Raw genomic sequence first — 22,560 nt, forward strand, 5'->3', positions numbered from 1 at the left:
TAAAATAAAATAAAGTAAATATTCAAACTTGAACTCTTACAATATTTACAACAATAACTATACTGTTATTTCTCCAACAACGACATCAAAATTTGATCACTCCCAACTCTAGTCCTAAAAAGGATAAGTGATCGCTGCAAATATAATCTGATCTAAGAGTCTAGGTCGAATACTACAGAGAACTAAGGCATATCTACAGTTATTGAATATCACTAAGAAATACAAGTTCAAATCTAATTATAAAAATTACAATTTTATTTTAAACTAATTAACTAACAAATATTAGAAAGTAGTAAAAATCTATCAACTAAAGAGATTCAAATTTGGATATAAGATTAAGAAGGCCTAGAGTTATGATTTCCCCAATTGGCGGAATCCTTACTACTATATCTCATATAATTTCACCTAGGTATTTTCCAATGATCACGAGCATTTTATATTTCGTAACTTTATCCCGAACAACTACAATAATTTACTAGACATAGTTTTTCACACTACACTAGCTGTAACTACCTTACCGCTCACTATGACCATGTCCAGACTTGGTTATTCCTAAAGCCACCTTTAAACCCGACATATTGATTCCTCCCATAAGTTATGAGTGACGTTGTTTTACAACCACCTAAATATGTACTATTTCCCAGGCAATACATAATAAATAGGCACATTCAATTGATGAACTTTCAATTAAGTGAAATAAGCACGTAGTTGAACAAGTAAATAAATTCAAAGACTAAGTTATACTCCCTCCGTTTTAATTTATATGAACCTATTTTTCTTTTAGTACTTGCCAAAAAGAATGACCCCTTTACATATATGGAAACAATTTAATTGCATGCAATGATTACAGCCACACGAAATACTTATGCCTCATTTTACACCACAAGTTCAAAAGTCTTTTTTCTTCTTAAACTTCGTGCCCAGTCAAATGAGTTCACATTAATTGAAACGGAGGGAGTATTAAAAAGTAACAAGAATCCATCATCCAAAAGGTTCAATCAAAACTCTAGATAATAAATTAGTTACTCGTATATGTAGAGATACAATACTAAAATTCATAATCAACAATAGAAAATAGGAAGAAGAAAGGAAAAACTCGTGGTTGAATCTTCTTCCTTGGTTCTAACGTATTCTTGCCTCCAAAGGTGTTGTCTAACCCTAAAGTAGTGTCTCCCCTCAAAAAGATATTTTAATATGTATTTATATCCACTAGGGTTTGTACGGGGCGAATTGGACCTCTTAAATTTCAGATTGGAAAAGCTCAGGATGCGGCCAGATGCGCGACCCAAACTGCTACCAATTGTTGTTTTCTTCTGCTCCGGTCCCGGTCTGGCGAAGTAAACCTTGCTTTGCTACCCAGACCTTTCTCTTCAACTCTTTGTTTGTCAATTTTTTCCCTATTTGATTCTTTTCCGAGCGAGTTCGTTCCTACAAATAAGATATACATAATGAGCATATTTTTACTTTAAAAATTATGTGATCTCCCGCAACTCACATAAGAAACAATATGCAAACAAACTAAAAAACATGCACTTTTTATTATTTATTAATGTCCAAAACCATGTGTCTCAATATCATTTGTTACTTTACCACCGTATCAATGTGTGAATTACAAGCATCGCATTTTCATGGCTATGAATAAGGTGTTAAATACGCTCACTTTAAATAGTGTTGAAGTGTCTAATAGGTATAATCTCTATATGAGGTATCTAAACAAAGGATACAAACTTTAAAGGTCCGTCTATGCATTTGGCCTATGTGAAAATCTATTTATTATTTAATACGGGATAAACCATAGAATAAGTAATACATGTATTAGCAATATTTTGATAAGAACATTTAAAGAAAAAAATGTCATCGCAATGGGTACTTTCTAAAGAAGCGATTCTTACTGCATAACAATCAATGCATTATTTATTCTTTTTATAATAGACTTCATATTGTTAATCTCGTATAAACAATCTATGCATTATAATCTCTTTATAACTAAAACACAAACCAAATGCCTTCCATAGATAGTGGTATAAAAATAAGATAACAATTGTGATATAAAAAAAATTCTAAAATTGCTAATTCTAAAATTAAAATTCTATCAAATATGAGATAAAATAAAATCATATTATATTTTATCTCGAAATTATAATACATTGTCCTTATAGCACGAACATGGTTATGAAGTATGTATTTGGCCTAAAGTAAAATTCTTTTGAAGCATGGGTGGAAATACGAAACTTTTCAGAATTTAAAGGGAAGGCAGGCACAACTAATGAAACTAGAAGTCTCTGAACGTAATTCATACAAAAACACATGAATGTGTGTAAAATAACCAACCTTTAAAGGCTTAGAACAGGTAGGGTTTAGGGTTTTGGAAAGAAGACCAAACTCTCAAAATAAAAACAAAAACGCAATCAATTCGTCTAAATCACTGTTCTTCTTTTAGCAGAGGAGAGCGCTCAAGATGATTACGGGTGGAAGAAACTTGGTTTCTTCACAACCTGCATTTTCAAACGATGCAAAGAAACTTCTCGTATGCACAGGAAACACCGTTTCTGTTTTCAGCACCTCCACTGGCTTACAGGTTCGTTCACTTTTCTCGGCAGCAAAAAATGCGTTGTTTAAGGTATTGTAAGTTGTTAAATTATTTTTATTTTACAGATTGCTGAATTAGAAGGTCATAAGGCATTGGTAACTTCGGTGGTTGTAGTACCGTCTACTACTCCAGCAGGCAAAATATTGTGCTACTGTTGGACAGCGTCACATGATGGTACCATCAAATATTGGGACTTTTCAGTGCCGGAGCTGATGAAAAGTATTGATGCCCAGTTCCCCATTTACTCCATGGTAACAGCTTCTCACTTTCAGAGTACTATTTAAAGATGGATTAAAGAAGTGCTTTGCAGGTTTTGTGGCATAACCACTAGTGTTTTGCATCTAAATTATGCTTACCTGGTCACTTTGGCAGTTGTACGTTATATAGTTACGTCAAGCTTGAAATACGACTCTGCATCCGGCCAATTTCAGTGCTAAAGTTGAGAATCTTCTGAAGAACATGTTGACAATATGAAAATAAAAATAAAAAATGAACTTACAAGGAGAAAATGGATTGTTAGCGAAGCAAAGGATCTAGCATCAGGTAATTCAGGTGCCAGTGGTGTTCTAATTTGCTAAATAAATGCTATGCCGATGCTTGAGAGTGTCTGGAATAATATTTAGGCAAACACACAAGTATTTAAATGGGACAAAGTTAGGAGTAGTTGGCTGTGAGTGTGTTTCCTACTAGAGGAAATGGTAGGTTCCTAGAGACCAGGAATGTGTAATTTTTCAGTCAATCCTGGAAAAGCTCATGAAATGCATAATACACGAACAAAATGACAATCCTTCATGACGAGGCCTTTGCTGTTGCTTTATTTTGGTTGTTTACTACTGCTCAGGTCTAGTAATGTCTCTTTATCGGACTCTGTTGTGCTAGTGTTCCGCATATCTATCTGATCATCCCTCTGTCATCTTTATCAGGTGATTCCAGGTTTATTATCCCAACCTGCAGAGAGTAGCGAAAAGCCTTCTGATCTTTTTGCATATGTATCTACCAGAGCCTTCAAAGAACAGCAAGGAGAGGGTAATGCTTTATGCTGGCAGATAAGGAAGTGTAACTTAACCAAGTCTACTTTGGTTGGTGGAGTGACTTTGGCGGAGGTATAAAAAATGTCTGCCATGCTTTCTTTTATCCAGGAAGAAAAATTATATGTTCATTGTTGGAATTTGTGCACTAAGAATCTAAGATGGTTCCTTATAAAAAAAGATTGTGCAATAGGATGGTTTTACTTCGAACTGCGCCAAATTGGATTGTCCCAAATAGAAAATCTAATGTGAATATATTCTGGAATGTGTCAAATTAGAATATCCCAAATTGAAATCTGTTGTGAATATATTTCCTCAACTCGGTGAAGATTGTCTCGAATTCTGGTCAGTCATAAGGCTGTGTCCATTTTCCTCGAAGGGAAGTTTGAATGTGTTTCATAACACATAAAGGTTATGTCAGGCTCACTTTAATTCCTCTCAATACAACCTCTTTTTCCATTTAGTTTTTAAAAAGGATTTCTCATGTTTTCCCAACAAACAGTAAATACTTACCTTTTCAGTCCTGCTGTTGTTTTTTGTGCCAAGTCAAACTACGGCTCTTAATTTGGGATAGAGGAATTAAAGATTTCTCATTCGGCCCTCTGGTGCAAGTGTTTTGGCTCTTTTTCTCGCATGCAAGTTTATTTTAGCTGCAGACGCTCAATATGATTTACTATGCAAAGGATAATAAGTTGCTGTAGACATTATTCGTTGTCCTCATTTTGTTCTTTGTTTCTCTGATTGCTTTTATTAGTTTTGGGACAGAAAGAGTTGGGGTATCTGGATGGGTATATGTGATGCGAGGTAAAATGGCTCCTTAGAATGCATAACGTGGTTGCAGCTGTTACTGATATAGATAGGTGATATCAGCTGTTACCGTAAACTATAGAATGTGTGTACATCATGGTATTCTTGCAATAATTCTGTTGTATAGGTTGTAGCTTAGATTTGGTATCCAGAGGTATTCTTGCAATAATTCTGTTTTTAATGTACTCACGATTCTTATCCATTTCTATCATGTTGTCCCATCATCATTTGCTCTGCTAAATGATGTCCAAAAGTTGAGGAAGAGGAATCTTATGTACGACAGTACGAGTTCATGGTCTCTAAAGCATAAAATTTACACCAGCATACCTCCCAAGGGAAAAAGAAAAAAAGAACTTAGTATTGGGTAGCTTCTTGTAGCTGCCATACTCAAATCTAGTTCATTAAAAGTATCAGACTTTCAGATATCTCAGAACCTTGTATATCATTGTAGTTTTAAATCTATCAAGTTTGTTAATAAAGAAATTAAATGCTAATTTTGCATTGCTACTTGTTATCCATCTCATAGATTTATGTTATTAAGCATACTTTAATTTGGCAGAGTTATGACCATGTCTGACATTGACAATTCATAGATTTTCAAAATTGATGTTAATGATGTCTGAAGAACTATGAGTTATGACAATCACCTGTAGATTCTCTTTCATTTCCCAAAAATTCCTGTTGTATTTCAATGCAATTCTTAGTCCATTTTATCATCTTCCCTTGTCATCTGCCAAGGTGTTCTATGTGAAAATGCCCTAGGTTGTTCTATGTAAAAGATTGCAGTGAGAGGCATGGTGCTATTTCGGAAAGCATGCATTAAGTTTAGCTAATTCATAGGAATCTGGGAAAACAAATCTTTTTTAGTTAAAGCATTATGAAGTTACCTTTTTCTGTATTTTTGTATCAGATACCATCACAAGTAAAATGTTATCTAGCTTATAAAAAACATATCAGACAAGCTAATGCTAACAATTTTTGTAAGTGTCATGCGGCACAAAATAAGTGGTTTCATGTCGAGCTCTTTCTAGCTAGTGTAGAAGTTGTCTTGAGTTATCTTTTGCTTCTAGAGAGTCCATACCATCAGTCACTGACAGTAAGCTTTCTTGTTTTACACTAGATTATCTTCTTCCTTGAAAGGTTGACGATCTTTCACATCATTGTTTTTTCCACAGTCAAATACTTACCCTTATCGTATTTTACAAAGTAAACCCTACAATGGCATTTTTGCATGTGATTGAGAATGATCAAAGTTTATAATTTCTCTCAGAGTCAAGACGCACAATCTATAACACTTAGCTCCTCTGGAAGATACATGGGCATATGTGACAAGCGCAAGCTTCGCATATGGGAAATACCAGCAAAAGATTCTGATCAAGCAGTGCTTCAGAAAATCAGGTTACATCATACGAAAACCTTGAGCACTCTAGCTTTTCATCCAACAGAGAGGATTGTTGCAGCTGGAGATGTAACAGGAAGGATCTTAATATGGAGCGGTGTTGGGGAGCAGAATTTACCATCTGGTAATAAACAGAGAAATGGAGGACTAATGAAGGATGTGGAGGAAAAGCCTGGAGTTAGGGGAAACGATGATGCTGATTCTTGTACCACACGGCATTGGCATTCTGCAGAAGTGAAAGTTCTCTTTTTTTCTTCTGATGGTGCCTATGTGTACTCAGGTATAAAGTAAATATAAGCAGCGTTGTTGGTTGTGTAAAGACGAGTTTAAAACCTTGTACTGATGTGGATGTTCACGTGCATAACTTATTGCATTGAAACATCATAGAAAGTGGGAACTTTTTAGGCACATCTCTTTTATTTACTTGGAATTTAGACTACAACATGAATTATATCAATTTGATGTTTACTTAACTTTAGCAACTTTTTAACTTGATCCAGGTGGGAAGGAAGGAGTTCTTGTGGTTTGGCAGTTAGACACCGGGAAGCAGAAATTTCTCCCACGAATAGGATCCCCCCTTTTGTATTTTACCATGTCATCTGATCCTTCTCTGTCCTCTGTAAGCATATTTGTCTATAAAGTGAAGGTAGTTGCTACTGGATTTTGTTCTTATTACTAAGTAAGTTTTTCCAGATATCTTGTGCAGATAACCAAATCCACCTTCTCAAAATGCCTTCGATGGAGGTATTGAGATCCATTCAAGGAATCAAGGTTTGTTCTTTTCCTCTCTCTGAGGCAAAACACTATTCGAAAAGATTAAGAGTGGAGAAAAAACTTCATGCCTGTCATCATTTCTCTAGGACATTGTTCTGTTTTTATAATACTTATCAAGGGAAAAAGATCCAGGTTCATTCATGCTGTTTATATATAAGATGAGCATCAGATAGTAAGAAAATTGGATAAGAAAGCTTCGGTGTGTTGTTTCCAAGCACTAGAACAAACAGCCATACCTGTTACTTTCAGCTCACATTTTCCTTTTAGATTCGTATGTATTTTCTTTATATGGTCTTTTTGTAGATTGGTTATCATAACTATGAACCGTATTTATATGAGCAATGCTAAAGATCCCTCCAGCCTAATTGTTGCGGTGGTTGGAGGATCCTCTTTGCGCATGTACTATAATGTCTTTGCTTTTGTGTTTGGTTAATCCATTCAAAACACTTATCTCCATCTTACCTGATATTTTGATATAATATATTAAAATTTGCCCTTTGGGAGTCCTTACAGCTTTAATTTGCAGCTTCGTAGCACACTCCTGGACACGTTCGATGGCTCATCTGAAGGAATTGTTTTTAACTCTGCTACCGGGCTAGTTGCCATACGTTCAGAAAATTACTGTGTCCAGTTTTATAGCTTGTTCGATGACCGTGAGGTTTCTGAGGTAAATGGATTGAAAATAAGTGGCATGAGTTGATATTTTCTTTTCCATTTAGCACTAAACTTCCCCCATTAACACCCACCATCACAAAAAAGAAGAAAAAATTGGAAAAGGAAAAAGAACTTGGAACCTAATTTTGTTTTATCCTCTTTTCAGTTGCACACCTTCCTGTGGTTCTATCTTTTTGTTTCGGTCAGTTTACATGGTTGCGTCCCTGGAGTATTAGCCTTTCACTTTGATTCATAAGAGGGGTTCACCTTTACTTGCCCTTAATTGTTTGTAGGTTTTATGGACATCTGTTGTTCCCACCTTTATGAGTAGGAGCTATGCATTCTTATTTTACAGGCAAGCTTTAGATATACTCAAATATTAGTGGGGGAGGAGGGAGGGGGATTAGGGAAGAGCAAACATTTAAACACGTAGATGTACATTTGGCAAGCAGTTCTCCTCTTGCAGTACTGCTTGAAGTATGTACTCTTTTTACTAGAGTTGGCTGTTGATTTTTCCTAATCTGTACATTTGTAGGTTCAAGTTTGTGAAAGAAGCCACCAACCAGCTGATGAAGTCACGGTATAGAATTTTTTTCCTGGTTGATCTTCATATTTAGTTGTGAAATCCTGAACAGCTATATCCCGGTATTTGGATCAGTATTATAATTTTCGATATGCTTGTGTGTGTGTGTGTGTGAATGAATAAAAGTTCGTCTTCTGTGTGTTCGACTAGTCCACTTCAACTACATAAATTCGTACACCTAGAATTGAAAAAAAAACATTCCCTACATCCTAGAATTAAATAACCTAAGAAATTGATTCAGCTTGTCTATTGCCTCGTATCATGTGCTTTTGCACCAAGTTTCATGCCAAAAATTGGAAATGGAACCTAATATGACACTAATGAATTTACATGATACTCATGAATGTAGGTGCACGTGTGGTCCTACGAGATGTTTGAAAACTGATATGTGATAAGAAATAACAGCGTCTTTCAGTCTGTGTAAGAGCCCATGCATCACCTTAGTTTCCCAGATTTCGAGCGCAAGTTTGGGGCAGAAAGTATTTTTTTTAATCCAGGAAGTGTATTTCATTAAATAGTACCAAGAAGGTACTGCAACATGTCAAGAAGGGTAGTTACAGTGTCACAACTACCTCTCTAAATTCATATACTACAAAATTTCAACAAAATCCATATGATCTAAGCTACCCTTAATCCAAAAATAAAGATTTTGTAAGCATCTATTCTTTACAAAAAATTATGCTGTTTTCCCCCTTCAAAACATCTTTTATTTCTCTCTAACCAGGTAGTCCACAAAAATGCATAATGGACAACTCTTTCCCAAGATATTCTTCTTCTTCTCCCCACTTTCTGTCCCTTCCAGCATCGTCGTAAATACTTCACACTATGGGGCAGAAACCAAACTCAATAAGGCTAGAAGTTCAAGAGCTCAGACCAGAATGTGGATTTTCCCTTTTTTGTATTGGCTATCAAAAACTTTTCTCTCCAACAAATATTCCTAGGAAAAGTGAAGAACGAAAAAAACTTGGCCAATATTGGCATTAATTTGGCTGTTGTACTTTGCCTTGTGCTTTGCATCACTAAACATCTTAACTATTACGCTCCTATCTTGGGTTCCATAGTCTTCATACTATACATGACAACATAGACTCCTGGGACAAATTGCCTAGATGGTTAGAAGCCCTTCTATGTAAAACAGTAGTTTTTTTTTTTTTGAAATTAATATCATATGAACAAGCTGTTTAAAAGTTTTGAGCGTTGAAAAGTTTTTTTTTCCATTTGTTGCAGGTGGTAGTGAATTTGGTGGCCCTCTCTCCAGAGGGTTCTATCATGATTACTGTAGAAACCAGGCTTGCTGAAGAAGGAATAGGAGGTCTTGTATGTCTGAAGTTCTGGTCATGCAGCTCTTCAAATAAAGACTTCAGTTTATCCACTGTTGTCTATGAGCCCCACAGGTTTTCTCTTGTCTAATTCTTGGAGCTCCTTGTGCTCTAATAAACTAGGCAGTACTTTTCTCCTGTAAAATCTACCTATAGTCCAGGTTCCTTTGAATTGACTTTCAAGCTCTGCTGTGTTTGCAGAGATTCTGGTATTTCATCCATCGCTTTCCACCCTTCGCGTAACATAGCTGTTAGTACTTCATGGGGTGCTGATTTCAAGGTAAGCAGATGGGTTCAACTGACTTGCTAAATTACCCATTCTTAAATAACAGTTTGTTATTTGGTAGGTTTGGGTAGGCAGTCAGGAGATGCAACAAAAAGAGCGGATGCAAAATGCTGGATGGACATGCCATTCTGTTGGTTCTTACAAGTATGTTTGCCTTAAATTTTACATTATAGAGAAGTTGAATGGTTAGTTTTATTCTATCATGTTTACTGTAGAATGTCTAAAGAAAAATGACTACAAAGAGATAAAAACTGACCACCATGTAGAAAAATCCTAACTGTTTAAGAAAAGAGATTCGAGATGAAAACATCTCTTTCTTTGCGGTTCATTCAGTATCATTTCATTTGTACATGAGATGGTTACTTAGCACCCTAGCGATCAACTTTATGCGAACCTTCGTAGTGCGTGTCAAACTGATTAATTTTTTGTGTGAATTCGGAAATAGAGTTTTCAATTTTTTGAAATAATTTACATATTTAGAAACCACATAAAAAGTACTATGAGTTATAATAGTTGACAATTCAAAAATATTTAAAAAGTATTTGCAAAAAATGTGGTCAATTTCTTTTTTGTTCGACTCTCCAAATAGTAATAGGTTCACATAAATTGAAAATGAGGGAGTATGATTTATGGCTGCTTGTTTGTACTCTGCCAATGTTAATGACTACAACATAATGAATCGGTAAAACCTCTATTTTCTTGTTTGACATGATTTTCTCCCCTTAGAAAAAAGGCAATGACAGCTGCTGCCTTTTCTGGAGATGGTTCTGTGCTGGCTGTAGCTGCAGAACGAGTTATTACATTGTGGGATCCAGAGAAGAATATTCTTGTGGCGACAGTTGGGGAGAGTCTTGAGGTAAGTTGTTGACATGCCAGTATCAATTTTACTCTTTTGTCCTATCAGAAAATATCAATTTGACACTTCTGAGTTCAAGATTTAAATTATTTGCTTTGGTGAAAGAAAGCTTTTTACCTAGTATTTGAATCCTTTTACCTCAAGTTGTTCTTTATGACTCAATTCTGAGTTACTGCCCAGAAAGTTCCATTGCAGATTTGATGCTCTTCTTGTGGTACTTTGTACACCTCTATTATTTGTTCCATAGTATTGATCTGTACAATATTTTCTCATTTAAACTATTTTCTTTGTGCAGCCAATCTCTTCCTTAGCATTTATTGGGAAGTCAGAGTATATTGTAACCACATCACAAGGTTCTAATGCACAAGTATCAGTTTGGAGCATGTCAAAGCTGTCTGTAGTATGGTCTTACAAGCTTAAAATAGAAGGTTTGTATATCTCTTGTTTCTCATGCTTTGGCAGTTTATGATAATTCGTAATCCCTTTTATAGAAGGTAATGTTTCTAGTATATCCATAACGTCATCAGCAGAGTATATGCTGGAAACCAAAATAGGAGTGTTACATCAAACGAAACAAAAATACAATCCTTGTTCTTCTTACAAGGAGCTTAAAACATCTAGAATTGAAACATCATAATACACCAAAAACAAAAAAGCAGAATACACTTCATCTTGATTTTCTGGAGAGGGTTGCTTATATCTTCAAAACATTTTGAGTTCCTTTCCTTCCAAACTGTCCACCAAATAGTTGTTGGGACAATTTTCCATCCGTATTAGTCTGTGGTAAAGCTTGCCCCTGAGTTCCAGCTTAGTAAGAGTTCTAAGGTTCTCCCTGGCACTAACCATCTAGTACCTCTGAGGTTTATGAACAAATCCCATAGCTGGTTGGTCACTTTACAATGTAGAAACAGATGGCTAATGTCTAAGCATCCTGTCCACACAAATAACACCCAGATACAATTGGTATACCCCTCTTCCTTAGGTCTCCTGAGCAAGGACGGCTTCCCTAACCACCAACTAAGAAAAGCATGCCATTTGTAAGGCACCCTTACTTTGTAGTTTTGCTCCCAAGGCCATAAACTGAGTTGAGGACCCTCCTGGTTCAAATCTTTATATGCTGAGCTGACTGAGTAAATACCACTAATATGTTTCTACCATCTGAGTGTATCTCCACCTTCCTGTAGTCCTTTGCCTTGTTCCAAATGTTATAAAACTCAATTATTCTGGGCACCTCCCAGTCTTGTAGGGGTCCCATGGAAGTCAGGTTCCAACCTTGTGTAGACCAAAGTTCATTCAAAGTAACCCCCTGTTATTGGTTCAAATTATAGATGTCAGGATATAGTTGTTTTAAGCTTCCGGCACCCTACCAGTTGTCCTCCCACAATTGTGTTTTCCTTCCATCTTTCACGTTAAGACTCAACTTATCCTTCAGTCTTGGCCACAAATTCTTTTTGGATCTCCAGAGACAGACTCCATAAGTAGTGTTAACCCCTCTAGTCATCCAAAAATTTACCTTTCCATATTTTACCCTAGTCACATTGCCCATAGTGCTTGCTCCTCCTTTGGAAATCTCCACAACCACTTCATCAAGAGGCATTTTTTTTATTAGTAAGAGGCTTTTGTTATGCTTTCTTAGATTCCCGACTTCCGACCCCCCTTTTTGCTGCTAATAGTAAGGGTCTTCCATTTAACTAAATGGATCGCTTTCTTCTCTTTCTTTCCTTGCCTTCTAGCCTCTTTTCTACACTTGCTGGTAAGGGAAATAAAGACATCATGTAGGTAGGAAAAACTGAGTTAATAATATCAATCTACCTCCCAGAGATACATAATTTGCATTCCATCTTGCAAGCTTATTTTACCACCCCTTTAAAACTTCATTCCAAATATCTTGAGGCTTATCATTTACTTCTAAGTTTCTGCTTCTAGTTCATGAGAAAAATAGACTTAATTAAGGATGGAGACAATGGCTTCAGACAGTGTTATAAAAAGCCACCGCTTCGTCACTTAAAGCGCTGAAACAATGCGAAGTGGATTATCGGTTCAGAAGTGGAGCCATGCGCTTGCTAGAAGTGTGCACTTAAATAATTACACACAAAATGATCCTAAGGAGAAGAGGTCAGTTCTTCGAATCTCAACTTCGAGGAATTGGATTAATATTGGCACTATTGTATATGAATACTGAAATTAGTTATGTTAAGTGCAATTTGATCGTTATAGTACTAAATTCATATATGTTTATATTTTTAAATATTATGAAGTGCACTTCAGATTTTTGCTTTCGGAACCAATCCCATCTAAATGTAATTGCCAATCATATTTCCACATTTTTGAAGTTTTTATAATTTTTACTTCCAAATATACTAGGTTGGCTCTTGAATTTGAATCTTATGCACATGGAATCTAATAATCTTCCTAGAAGTTAACTGAAGCCAAGGGCTGCTGGACGTACTGATTAGTTAGTTCTATAGTCTAACCCATATTAGATTATGCATTGTGATATTCTTTATATATCGTGGAGGGGTCAAAGTCCCAAACTTTGATGACTAATATCTAGGTCAAGGGGTCATATTCATCAGGGGGAGATTTTGTTTGCTGTAGGCTCTCCTCATATCTCACTGCACTTCTATGATAAGTATTAGAGTTGCATGGTTTGGACTACATCTAGTGCGCTATTTCTTTTTTAATGCCAAACTCAGACTGAACTTTTGGGGAAATTTTAAGCTATTTCGTGCTAATGAAATCAGTACCAAAAAATTAATTTGCTGCTTTGGAATAAGAAATCGGCAAATGACCAAAAGATACTCAGAAACTAAGCTAATGTTTCCAAATTTTGCGCCTAGTACTCAAAACTAAAAGGTCCGAAGAAGTCTAGTAATTAATGATAAACTTGTTGCCAGGGGGTTCTGTTTGCACAATCCTTTATATTGTTATGTAATGTGTCAGACATTACCTTAATTCATTTGTCAATGTCTCATCCAACTAGTACTTACTGATTGCTGCAGCTGTAACTTGTGCGATCGATGATTCTTTATTTGCCATCCTGGCCCTTGGTCCAAAGTCATTTGGATCTACGGATGGGGTGATCTTATTATTCAATGTTGGAGATCTTGTTCCCGCAGCGAGCTGGCTTGTAAAAAAGGTAATGATTCCTCTCCTCAATTTTGAGTTTGTTTTTCTGTTTTTCGAAGTTCAGTTGGGAACTTGATGTTAGTGGTGGTGAATCTTGATCTTGTGAAGGCTGTTGAGAAAATAATTACCTTTTCCCTGTCTTTGTTTTTATCTATCTTCATTCTCTCGTGTTTCCTGCGCCTGGTGTACAGATGTTTTTTTGTGTTGAATTTTTGCGTCTCTTCTATTTTGCTGTCACCTTCAATCTTCAGAAGACGCCATTTGCAGTTGTGTTGTGTGTATTTTTCTGACACTGTTTCTTGCCTTTCTAGTTTAGTTCAGACATTGGCGACATAATGCATCTTCTAGTCTTTCTTCTAAGGCGGAAATGCCATCTATAAATGGGGTCAGAACTGGATGTCTTTACTTTGTTTGCATCTCATTCTTTCTCTTTATAGGCAAAAGGTGCTTCACTTGCTTTTATTCGCGGACGTCCTAACTCGGAGGGTGGTGTTACTGATGGCAAATCAGTGCAGTTGCTGTTAGCTTACCTAAACAGTGATCATGAATATGCTCTTTTTGATCCACTCAACAGTCACACCCACATACATAAGATTAGCCGAGGAAGTCTCACTGATCTTGAGGAAACAGGTGTGTACCATTTTGTCTGCCTAAGTTCATGTCTAATATGTCAAAAGCTTTTATGCATCTCAGTTTCTGGCCTTTATTACTCTGGTGATATACAGGTGCCTTTTGTGGTTTTATTTTATGTGTGGCAAGGTGCTTCAGACTACCTTGGGTTGAGCCAGTACCAAAGTATATGAAATAAAACCTTGTTCTTAGAAACTTTAAGGGGCACTACAAGCCTTAAAATGATAGAGTGCCCTGAGGTAAAGATGTATGATTACTGCATGATGTCTTGTGATTAGTGCTGGCAAAATGAGCCCATATTTTGTCAACCCGCCCAATCTGCCCATATTTTAATGTGTTGGATGAGTGATATTTAAGTTGGGTAAAATTTAGGCTTCAACCAATATTCAACCCGTAAAAATATGGGTATTCATGGGTAAAATATGGGTTAGCCTAATGGGTTGTCTTCCAGCTTTTGCTCACTAAGATACCTGATACTATTATTTTTGAACTCCTCTTCCTTCATTTGTTTCTTCTTAGTATAGTTGACTATGTGAATATTTTTTTTCCTACTAAACATTGTAAGTATTGTTTAGTATTCTGTAGAAGTTTTTGCAGAAAATATCTTGTTCTTTCTGGGGGGATTTAACTGGGCTATTGTTGATCTTGTTCTTTCTAGGTGCATATTTAAATACCAAAAATAGTTTAAAAACCAGAAGCAAATTTGTATAGTTTTCCCATTTGTTTTTCAAGAGTACATGTTAAGAGAATTTTTTTTAATCACTTGTACTACGTGACTTTAAATAAAAGGTACTCAAGATTATATTTAAGAATTCAGATTTTTGCTCTTTTTCCTTTTATTATTAGTAGTACTATTATTATTATTATATATTTTTGAATTTGTTTAGTTTTATATTGGATTGAAGACAATATATGAACAAAGTGGGAAATGCACAAAGTCATATATTATTAGTGATATTGCTTGAAGTACATTAAGCATGAGTAACTTAAATTTACAATATGATAGTCAAATTTGAATAAATTTAATAATGAAGAATATATATTGTTCCAGTTAAGCTTATGTCTAAATAATCTGAAAATTAAAAAATTGCACTTGAAAATTACACTCAAGAAAATATGGGTTAACACCTTCTCAAAAAAAATTCCCTCTCAAGAAAATATGGGTTAACTCATATTCAACCCGCCCATTTGAGACCCAATCCGTTTTTGACTCGCATGAAATATGACTGTCATGACTGATGAAACTATATGCTCATCCTATCTGCAGGAAAGTTTGGTTATGCATCTATCTACGGGGACCTACCAGAATTTAGCTTAAAGAAAAAACAAGCTCCATTAATCACATCAGTGCCATCAGAAAGGCATTGGGAAACTCTATTTAGTGGACCATCTCACAATCTTCCTCCTCTTACTAAATTGTGTTCGCTATTTCTTGAATCATTATTGGAGAAGAGGAGTAGTGCAGTTGAATGATCGCCTGTAGTCCAGTTGAGCTTTGTTGAAAGGCAGAATCGCTGGTGTAACCGAGGTCGTTGTCATCATTGGGATTTAACCCATTGTAGCTGAGAGAGCTGCCATTCCTGCACATATCTTACTAGCTGGCAGCTCCAGGGTGTGAATGGTGGAGTCCACTTATAATCAGGTCCAAGAAGCGAATCAGCCGTTCCATAGAGCTGTCTGAGTTAAAGAAAAAATGGCCAGATTGAGTGGGTTTGAAAATTTTGGTAGCATGAGTTTAGTCTGGATGCTTAATATTTTTTTTTACATGTAACTTAATGAGCCTGCAAAGATAGTAGGAATTTCAATACTGAATAGATGTACGAATTATCTCTTGAGCAAATGCTTCTTCGGTTAGTCATGTTGTGCCTAGTAGTATATGATTCTGTGTAACATTCATGGAGCGCACTAGACTCGCTGTTGAACTGTTGAGCTTTTGGTTTATGAACATTTCAACTGCCTGACTTATGAGCGTAACTGGCTTACAAGTCAATTCTCAGGCGAAGAGATGATCTGTCTTGTTTTTTCTTTCCATTGATTGTCGATTCCTTGTGGAGTTAAGTTGCACTTCTGGTACATTTGGCATGGAATTATGTCTTATTTTATGAAGATTATTATTTTATTTTTATCGTGTTTCGGTTATGATTGGTGTTCAAAATAGGTGCATGAATCGTGATAATAACATGATGAAAATTATAGGCTAGAAAAATATTATTATCGTTAATGATAAGTATAAAAATAGAGTTCTAGTGATAAGTGTGTATAATATTGGAATGCTCTTTTTGAGCAGTAAAATTTGAAAACATCTCTCAAGTGTTCGTTGAAAGAAGTATTATCGGTAAGAGTAGGAATAATTGTTAAGGAAACAACAACTACCCAGTAAGATTCCACATAGTGGAATCTGGGAAGGGTAGTGTGTACGCAAACCTTACCCCTGCCCTGGTAGGACAAAGAGGCTGTTTCCGATGGACCCTCGGCTCAGAATGACGGAAATAGAGAAAAACAAGGAAAATAAGAAGTAAAAAGAATTCATTAGTAACTTCAGTAAAAATTATTATAGTAACATAAGCATAAAAACTACATAAGCATAAAAATCAAAAGATGAATGACATGCAATAACAGTAGCCAGAGTCTAGGGAATCTAAGATAAACAACAAGAATAGCGTGGGTTCAACATAAACTGCAAACCATCTAAGATCAACCCCAATCCAACCCCGCCTCGCCCCCGGCATGCAGAAAGGCAAGCTCTACTACCCCTATCCTACAACTCTAATGCTAGTCCTCCAGGCCTTCCTATCAAGGGCCATGTCCTCGGAAATCTGCAGACGAACCATGTCCTGCCTGATCACCTCTCCCCAATACTTCTTAGGTCTCCCTCTACCTCTTCTCGTGCCCACCACGGCCAACCGCTCACACCTCCTCACCGGCGCATCGATGTTTCTCCTCTGCACGTGTCCGAACCATCTGAGCCTCGCTTCCCGCATCTTGTCATCCATAGGGGCGACACCCACCTTCCTCCGAATATCTTCATTCCTGATCTTGTCTATCCTAGTGTGCCCGCATATCCACCTCAGCATCCGCATCTCTGCTACTTTCAACATCTGGATATGGGAGTTCTTAACCGGCCAACACTCTGCCCCATACAACATTGCCGGTCTAACCACCGCTCTATAAAACTTACCTTTGAGTATCAGTGGCACTTTCTTGTCACACAAGACTCCAGATGCAAGCCTCCATTTCATCCAGCCCGCCCCTATGCGGTGAGTGACGTCCTCGTCGATCTCTCCATCCCCCTGAATCACCGACCCAAGGTACTTGAAGCTATCTCTCTTGGGGATGACCTGTGACCCAAGCCTCACGTCCCCGTCTACATCCCTCGACTCAGTGCTAAACTTGCACTCCAGGTACTCTGTCTTAAACCTGCTCAATTTGAAACCCTTAGACTCGAGAGTCTGTCTCCAAACCTCCAATCTCTCGTTAACACCTGCCCTCGTCTCGTCAATTAGAGCAATGTCATCAGCAAATAACATACACCATGGCACCTCCCCTTAAATATGATGTGTTAAAGCATCTATCACCAAGGCAAATAAGAATGGGCTAAGCTCAGAGCCTTGGTGTAATCCCATAACAATCGGGAAATGCTCCGAGTCGCCTCCCACACTCCTAACCTTAGTCTTAGCTCCATAATACATATCCTTGATCGCTCTTATATAGGCTACCGGCACGCCCTTCGCCTCAAGACATCTCCAGAGCACCTCCCTAGGAACCTTGTCATACGCTTTCTCCAAGTCAATTAACACCATATGCAGATCCTTCTTCTTATCCCTGTACTGTTCCACCAACCTCCTAAAAAGGTGGGTAGCTTCCGTAGTAGAGCGGCCCGACATGAATCCAAACTGATTGTCGGATATAGACGTCGTCTTCCTCACCCTCGCCTCCACCACCTTCTCCCAGACTTTCATGGTAGAGGAAACTCTTGCATAAATGAGATTTAAGTTTTTCCTTTTGTTAGAAAAAAAATTTCCTGCTACATGGAAAATGGCGAGATGACGCTATTAACGACATCATTTTTTCCCATGTATTAAGGAAATCATTTTGTGTGTGTTGATCCCTTGGTCTTTCAGTGTGTGATAAATTGAAAAGAACAACATTCAACTAACATGTCAACTAATAACTTGTGTGAGTAAGTGATTCTGCGATGGCATCAACGTATACAATTAGTGCACCTCTCAACACTTATAGAAATTGAATCCGTTAAAGATTTTTAACAAAACATAATTAAAGTTTGTTATATATAGTCCATAGGTAATGATCAGGTTCTTCAACAAATGAATCCGTCGTGTTTAATTAAGTTAAAACTGTTAGACCCGCATCTCCTAATAAGAGAGAGAGAGAAGCAGCTAAAAGTTTAATACTAATACTTACTATTATTCATAATACAGTAGAAAAGGAAAATTAATTAAAAAGGTGATGCTGTGGTTTATAAGTTCCAGCTTAAGGAGGGTTTGATGCCAAATTATCAGCCGTCTTACTATCAAACATGAGAGTTGCAGCTGCTGGTGGCTGATGTTTATCCATATCATCATCGTCGTCATAGACAGTAGTACCCTTTCCCCGATCAGAAACTTCTTCAGCTTGTTTTACTGTGAGATTTGAGATTGAGCAATCTTACTGTCTTGTTGATTCTGAATATTGCGAGCACTAGAGAAGAGATCAGGTTGATGAGATTCAGCAATCTTTCCTCCTTCAAGAGGGGTGCCTGCTTTGTACCTTATTCTCAAAGCATCATCTTCACTTAGTCTTGCTTGAGTAATATCATCTTTGCTCTTTCCCATGATTTTATAATATATTGCTTCTCTATTTTACTTTAGGTATAAGATTGGTGATGCACTCAGTTTAGTTATATGAGAACTGCAGCGAGGCATGCATGTTTCTCTATATAAGAAAGGGAGACAAGTGTGATCTATTTGTGAAGACGTGGACCGTCTTTCTTGTTGCCTAATAGGCTACGTACTGCTAGCAGCTATACCAAGGGTATTTAGCTCTTTGAAGAATTAGCACAAATGTTATCGAATTCAAATTTGAGAACAACATAAACAAATTTATGACATTATCCTTCTTTGGCGAGAAATGATCCACATATGACATACCTCACTAATGACTCAAAACTTTTAAAGAGAAAAAACCTATATACTTTAGTAGTTTTAGTAACCTAACATATATATTACTCCTTTCCGTCTCACTATTTACGATATGGTATCTCAATGAATACAACGTTTAAATATTAACTCAAAATATATACTACTCTTTCATTTTAACTTATGTGAATATATTTCTATTTTTAGTCCGTATTAAAAACAGAATAATCTCTTTTCACATTTGATAACAATTTACTTTATGCAATAGGTATATGTACGTTATTTTATACTATAAATTCAAAAGTCTTCTCTCTTTCATTAAACTTTGTATCCAATCAAATAAGTTTAGATAGATTAAAATAAAGGAGAACTATTATCATAGTGAATGTGGAAGATAATATGAAACAAGTTAGAGAAAATGACAAAAATGGTTCCTTTTGTTTGGAATGAGTGTAAAATAGGTTTTTAAATATACTCATGAGCATTTTGGTCTTCTAAGTTTGTTAAAAGGTGAACAAACTTATTATACTCCATCTGCTTTAATCAATCTAAATTTTATCACATAAAATATACCTTATTTTATATAAAAAATTCAAAAATCTTCCTTTTTTTAGAAAAAAATTCGTATCAAATAAGTTTACATAAATTGTAAACTTATGTAAAAAGGAGGGATGGAGCATATAAAAAAGACCCGCAAAGAGAAAAAAAGAAAAGAACATCTCGGGAAAAAGGGGGGGACTTCTATCATTACCCATCTTTTGGATAACATTGGGAGGGAGTGGACATACTCGACCCGCAACAGATGTAGCTCTACTCCTTTTTACTAACTTCAATTAAGAAAAGAAAAAAAAACAGTTTTCTTGGAACTGAGTATAGTACAATTACAGGCACGGAGAAGAAAAGGCTCTCGTTGTTCCATTGATCAAGAATGGCATAGATTCTCTATAAACCGCTATTGTATGTCCCTTTTTACTGTTTCCTTACCTTTCTGTTGATTATGGTTCCTTTCTGGTGCAATTTTCTAAACTAGGCTTCAATCATTTTCTTGATTTCATGGCCGTCCCGTTAAATTCAGTGTCCACTGTAACAAATCCATCACCTGAGAATGCAAGAAATTCTTGTGGATTCTTCACCCACATACCAAAGTTCCTTCCTTTTTTCCACTCTAATAAGACCATTTCAAGAAATTTTGCTTCTTCCCAAATAAGCCCACCTCTAAATAATATTTTCACTCTGCCCAACTGGAGGTCTGGCAAGAATGACCCAAGAAACAAAGAACTTAGACTTTATGATGCCTTTCTATATTTAGAATACATGGTTGGGAAAGGCCACAAGCCTGATAAGACTCATGCAACTCAACTATTGTATGATCTTTGCAATTGTAATAAACTTAGAAAAGCTGCTAGAGTTATGGAAATGATGGTTACCTCTGGTACTATACCTGATGCTGCTTCTTACACTTTCTTGGTAAATAACTTGTGTAAGAGAGGAAATGTTGGTCATGCTATGCAATTGGTTGATAAAATGGAAGAATATGGATACCCTACTAATACTGTCACTTACAATTCTCTTATAAGAGGACTTTGTATGCGAGGGAACTTGAACAAAAGCCTTCAATTTGTGGAAAAATTGATGCAAAAGGGGTTGGTACCAAATGCATATACCTACTCCATATTGCTTGAGGCTACTTATAAAGAAAAAGGGGTTAATGAAGCAATGTTGCTTTTAGAAAATATTATTGCCAAGGGTGGGAAGCCTAATTTGGTTAGTTACAATGTTCTCTTAACTGGGTTGTGTAAAGAAGGAAGAATAGATGAAGCAAAAGAGTTCTTTAGAAACTTGCCATCGAAAGGGTTTAATCCTAATGTTGTTAGCTATAATATCTTGTTGAGGAGCTTGTGCTTTGAAGGACGTTGGGAGGAAGCAAATGAGCTTCTGGCGGAGATGGTTGGAGAAGAACGTTCACCATCAATAGTAACGTACAATATATTGATTAGTTCCCTTGCTCTTCACGGCCAAACAGATCACGCCCTCAAGATTCTGGACGAAATGTACTTTGGAGAACAGTTCAAGCCAATTGCTGCTAGCTACAACCCTATAATCGCGCGTCTCTGCAAAGACAGGAAAGTGGATGCAGTAACTAAGTGTCTTGACCAAATGTTAGAACGACATTGTAGTCCTAACGAAGGAACATACAATTCCATTGCTGTGCTTTGCGAGGAAGGAGTGGTGCACGAGGCCTTTTCTATTCTCCAGGCTTTGAGGATTAAGCAGAGCTCCTCCACTCATGATTTCTACAGAGCCGTGATTTCTGGTCTGTGTAGGAAAGGAAACACATTTGCAGCGTTTCAGCTTTTGTATGAAATGACAGCCCATGGATTCAATCCCGACTCTTACACCTATTCATCGTTGATCAGAGGATTGTGCTTGGAGAAGATGTTGGTTGCTGCTGTTGATGTATTTTACATCATGGAGGAAAATGGATATAGGCCTGATGTTGACAATTTCAATGCACTTGTGCTTGGTCTATGCAAATCAAGAAGAACAGACTTGTCGCTAAAGGTATTTGAGGACATGATCAGTAAAGGTTATATGCCCAATGAGATAACATATACCATTCTAGTGGAAGGGATCATACATGAAGAACACAAGGAGCTTGCATCAATAGTCCTCAAGGAATTGCATCTTAAACAAGTAATAAGTAGAAATACTGTTGAAAGACTTGTTATGCAATATGAGCTCGAACTTGAGGATATATTAGTACAGTGAATTTTTCACAACGATGGGTCAATATTGGGTCACAGGATGAGAAACTAATAAAGGCTATCTATTCATCAGCAAATGCTAATACACCAAATCAACAAGAACATTCTCATGCTGCCGGTCAGATGGAGAACTTTATACAACTAATAACCACTTGAGATACGATAATTGGTTCATAGTAGGCTTTAAAGATGTCAGATGAAACATGTTCATTTACTGTATTTTTGCCTTAAGCTTACTCTTTGTTACTGGAATTAATGTTACAGAAATGGCTGAATATCTCCTTTATCTCAAGCTTTCTCACTATTTTGTATTAGAGTATAAGTTCTATGTACTAACAATATAAAAAAAGACACTTAAAAGGCAATTGCAGGTAATTCTCTAAGTAATCATTAATTGTATTGTACTACCTAGTTTTATACAGAAATAGTCTGAAATTCTTTTTGCTACAGTGTCATTCTTAATTTTTCTAATGTTCAGCATCATGGTTCAGTTCCAATTTAGTCTTCCAACTTCAAATGTACCTCCATTTTGGTAAGAGGGGTTTGGGCTGAATGCCTTCCTCTGTCTCTTAATTAGCAGTTTCTATGAGGAAAGAGGCAAGCCT

At 36.6% G+C, this 22,560-nt stretch overlaps 3 protein-coding genes across 3 annotated transcripts; 2 read left to right on the forward strand and 1 right to left on the reverse strand.

Moving 5' to 3' along the window:
- The first annotated feature begins 2,328 nt into the window (after positions 1-2,328).
- On the forward strand, positions 2,329-16,026 carry LOC107762516 (uncharacterized). The gene is made up of 16 exons (XM_016580876.2): positions 2,329-2,578; positions 2,656-2,841; positions 3,514-3,693; positions 5,696-6,104; positions 6,325-6,443; positions 6,518-6,595; positions 7,125-7,265; positions 7,788-7,832; positions 9,063-9,229; positions 9,356-9,434; positions 9,502-9,584; positions 10,167-10,296; positions 10,592-10,724; positions 13,299-13,435; positions 13,863-14,055; positions 15,323-16,026. The coding sequence occupies exons 1-16, from the start codon at positions 2,459-2,461 to the stop codon at positions 15,526-15,528; spliced, it is 2,406 nt and encodes an 801-aa protein (XP_016436362.1). The 5' UTR covers positions 2,329-2,458; the 3' UTR covers positions 15,529-16,026.
- A 2,421-nt stretch (positions 16,027-18,447) lies between these two features.
- On the reverse strand, positions 18,448-19,036 carry LOC107762519 (uncharacterized). Its single transcript, XM_016580878.2, is given in 2 exon segments — positions 18,448-18,695; positions 18,698-19,036. Coding segments are annotated over 2 exon segments (339 nt in total). The 5' UTR covers positions 18,888-19,036; the 3' UTR covers positions 18,448-18,546.
- An 868-nt stretch (positions 19,037-19,904) lies between these two features.
- On the forward strand, positions 19,905-22,247 carry LOC107762517 (uncharacterized). Its single transcript, XM_016580877.2, has one exon. The coding sequence runs from the start codon at positions 20,244-20,246 to the stop codon at positions 21,957-21,959; it is 1,716 nt and encodes a 571-aa protein (XP_016436363.1). The 5' UTR covers positions 19,905-20,243; the 3' UTR covers positions 21,960-22,247.
- Positions 22,248-22,560: the final 313 nt, after the last annotated feature.

This window comes from Nicotiana tabacum, chromosome 18, assembly GCF_000715075.1.
Source record: "Nicotiana tabacum cultivar K326 chromosome 18, ASM71507v2, whole genome shotgun sequence".
Classification (NCBI taxonomy): domain Eukaryota; kingdom Viridiplantae; phylum Streptophyta; class Magnoliopsida; order Solanales; family Solanaceae; genus Nicotiana; species Nicotiana tabacum.

Excerpts from the sequence above, each read along its gene's own strand:
- LOC107762516 (XM_016580876.2), top strand. The coding sequence starts at position 2,459 with ATGATTACGGGTGGAAGAAACTTGGTTTCTTCACAACCTGCATTTTCA. Across the intron at positions 9,435-9,501 it reads CATGGGGTGCTGATTTCAAG|GTTTGGGTAGGCAGTCAGGA; the intron begins GTAAGCAGATGG and ends GTTATTTGGTAG. Across the intron at positions 9,585-10,166 it reads CATTCTGTTGGTTCTTACAA|AAAAAAGGCAATGACAGCTG; the intron begins GTATGTTTGCCT and ends TTCTCCCCTTAG.
- LOC107762517 (XM_016580877.2), top strand. The coding sequence starts at position 20,244 with ATGGCCGTCCCGTTAAATTCAGTGTCCACTGTAACAAATCCATCACCT.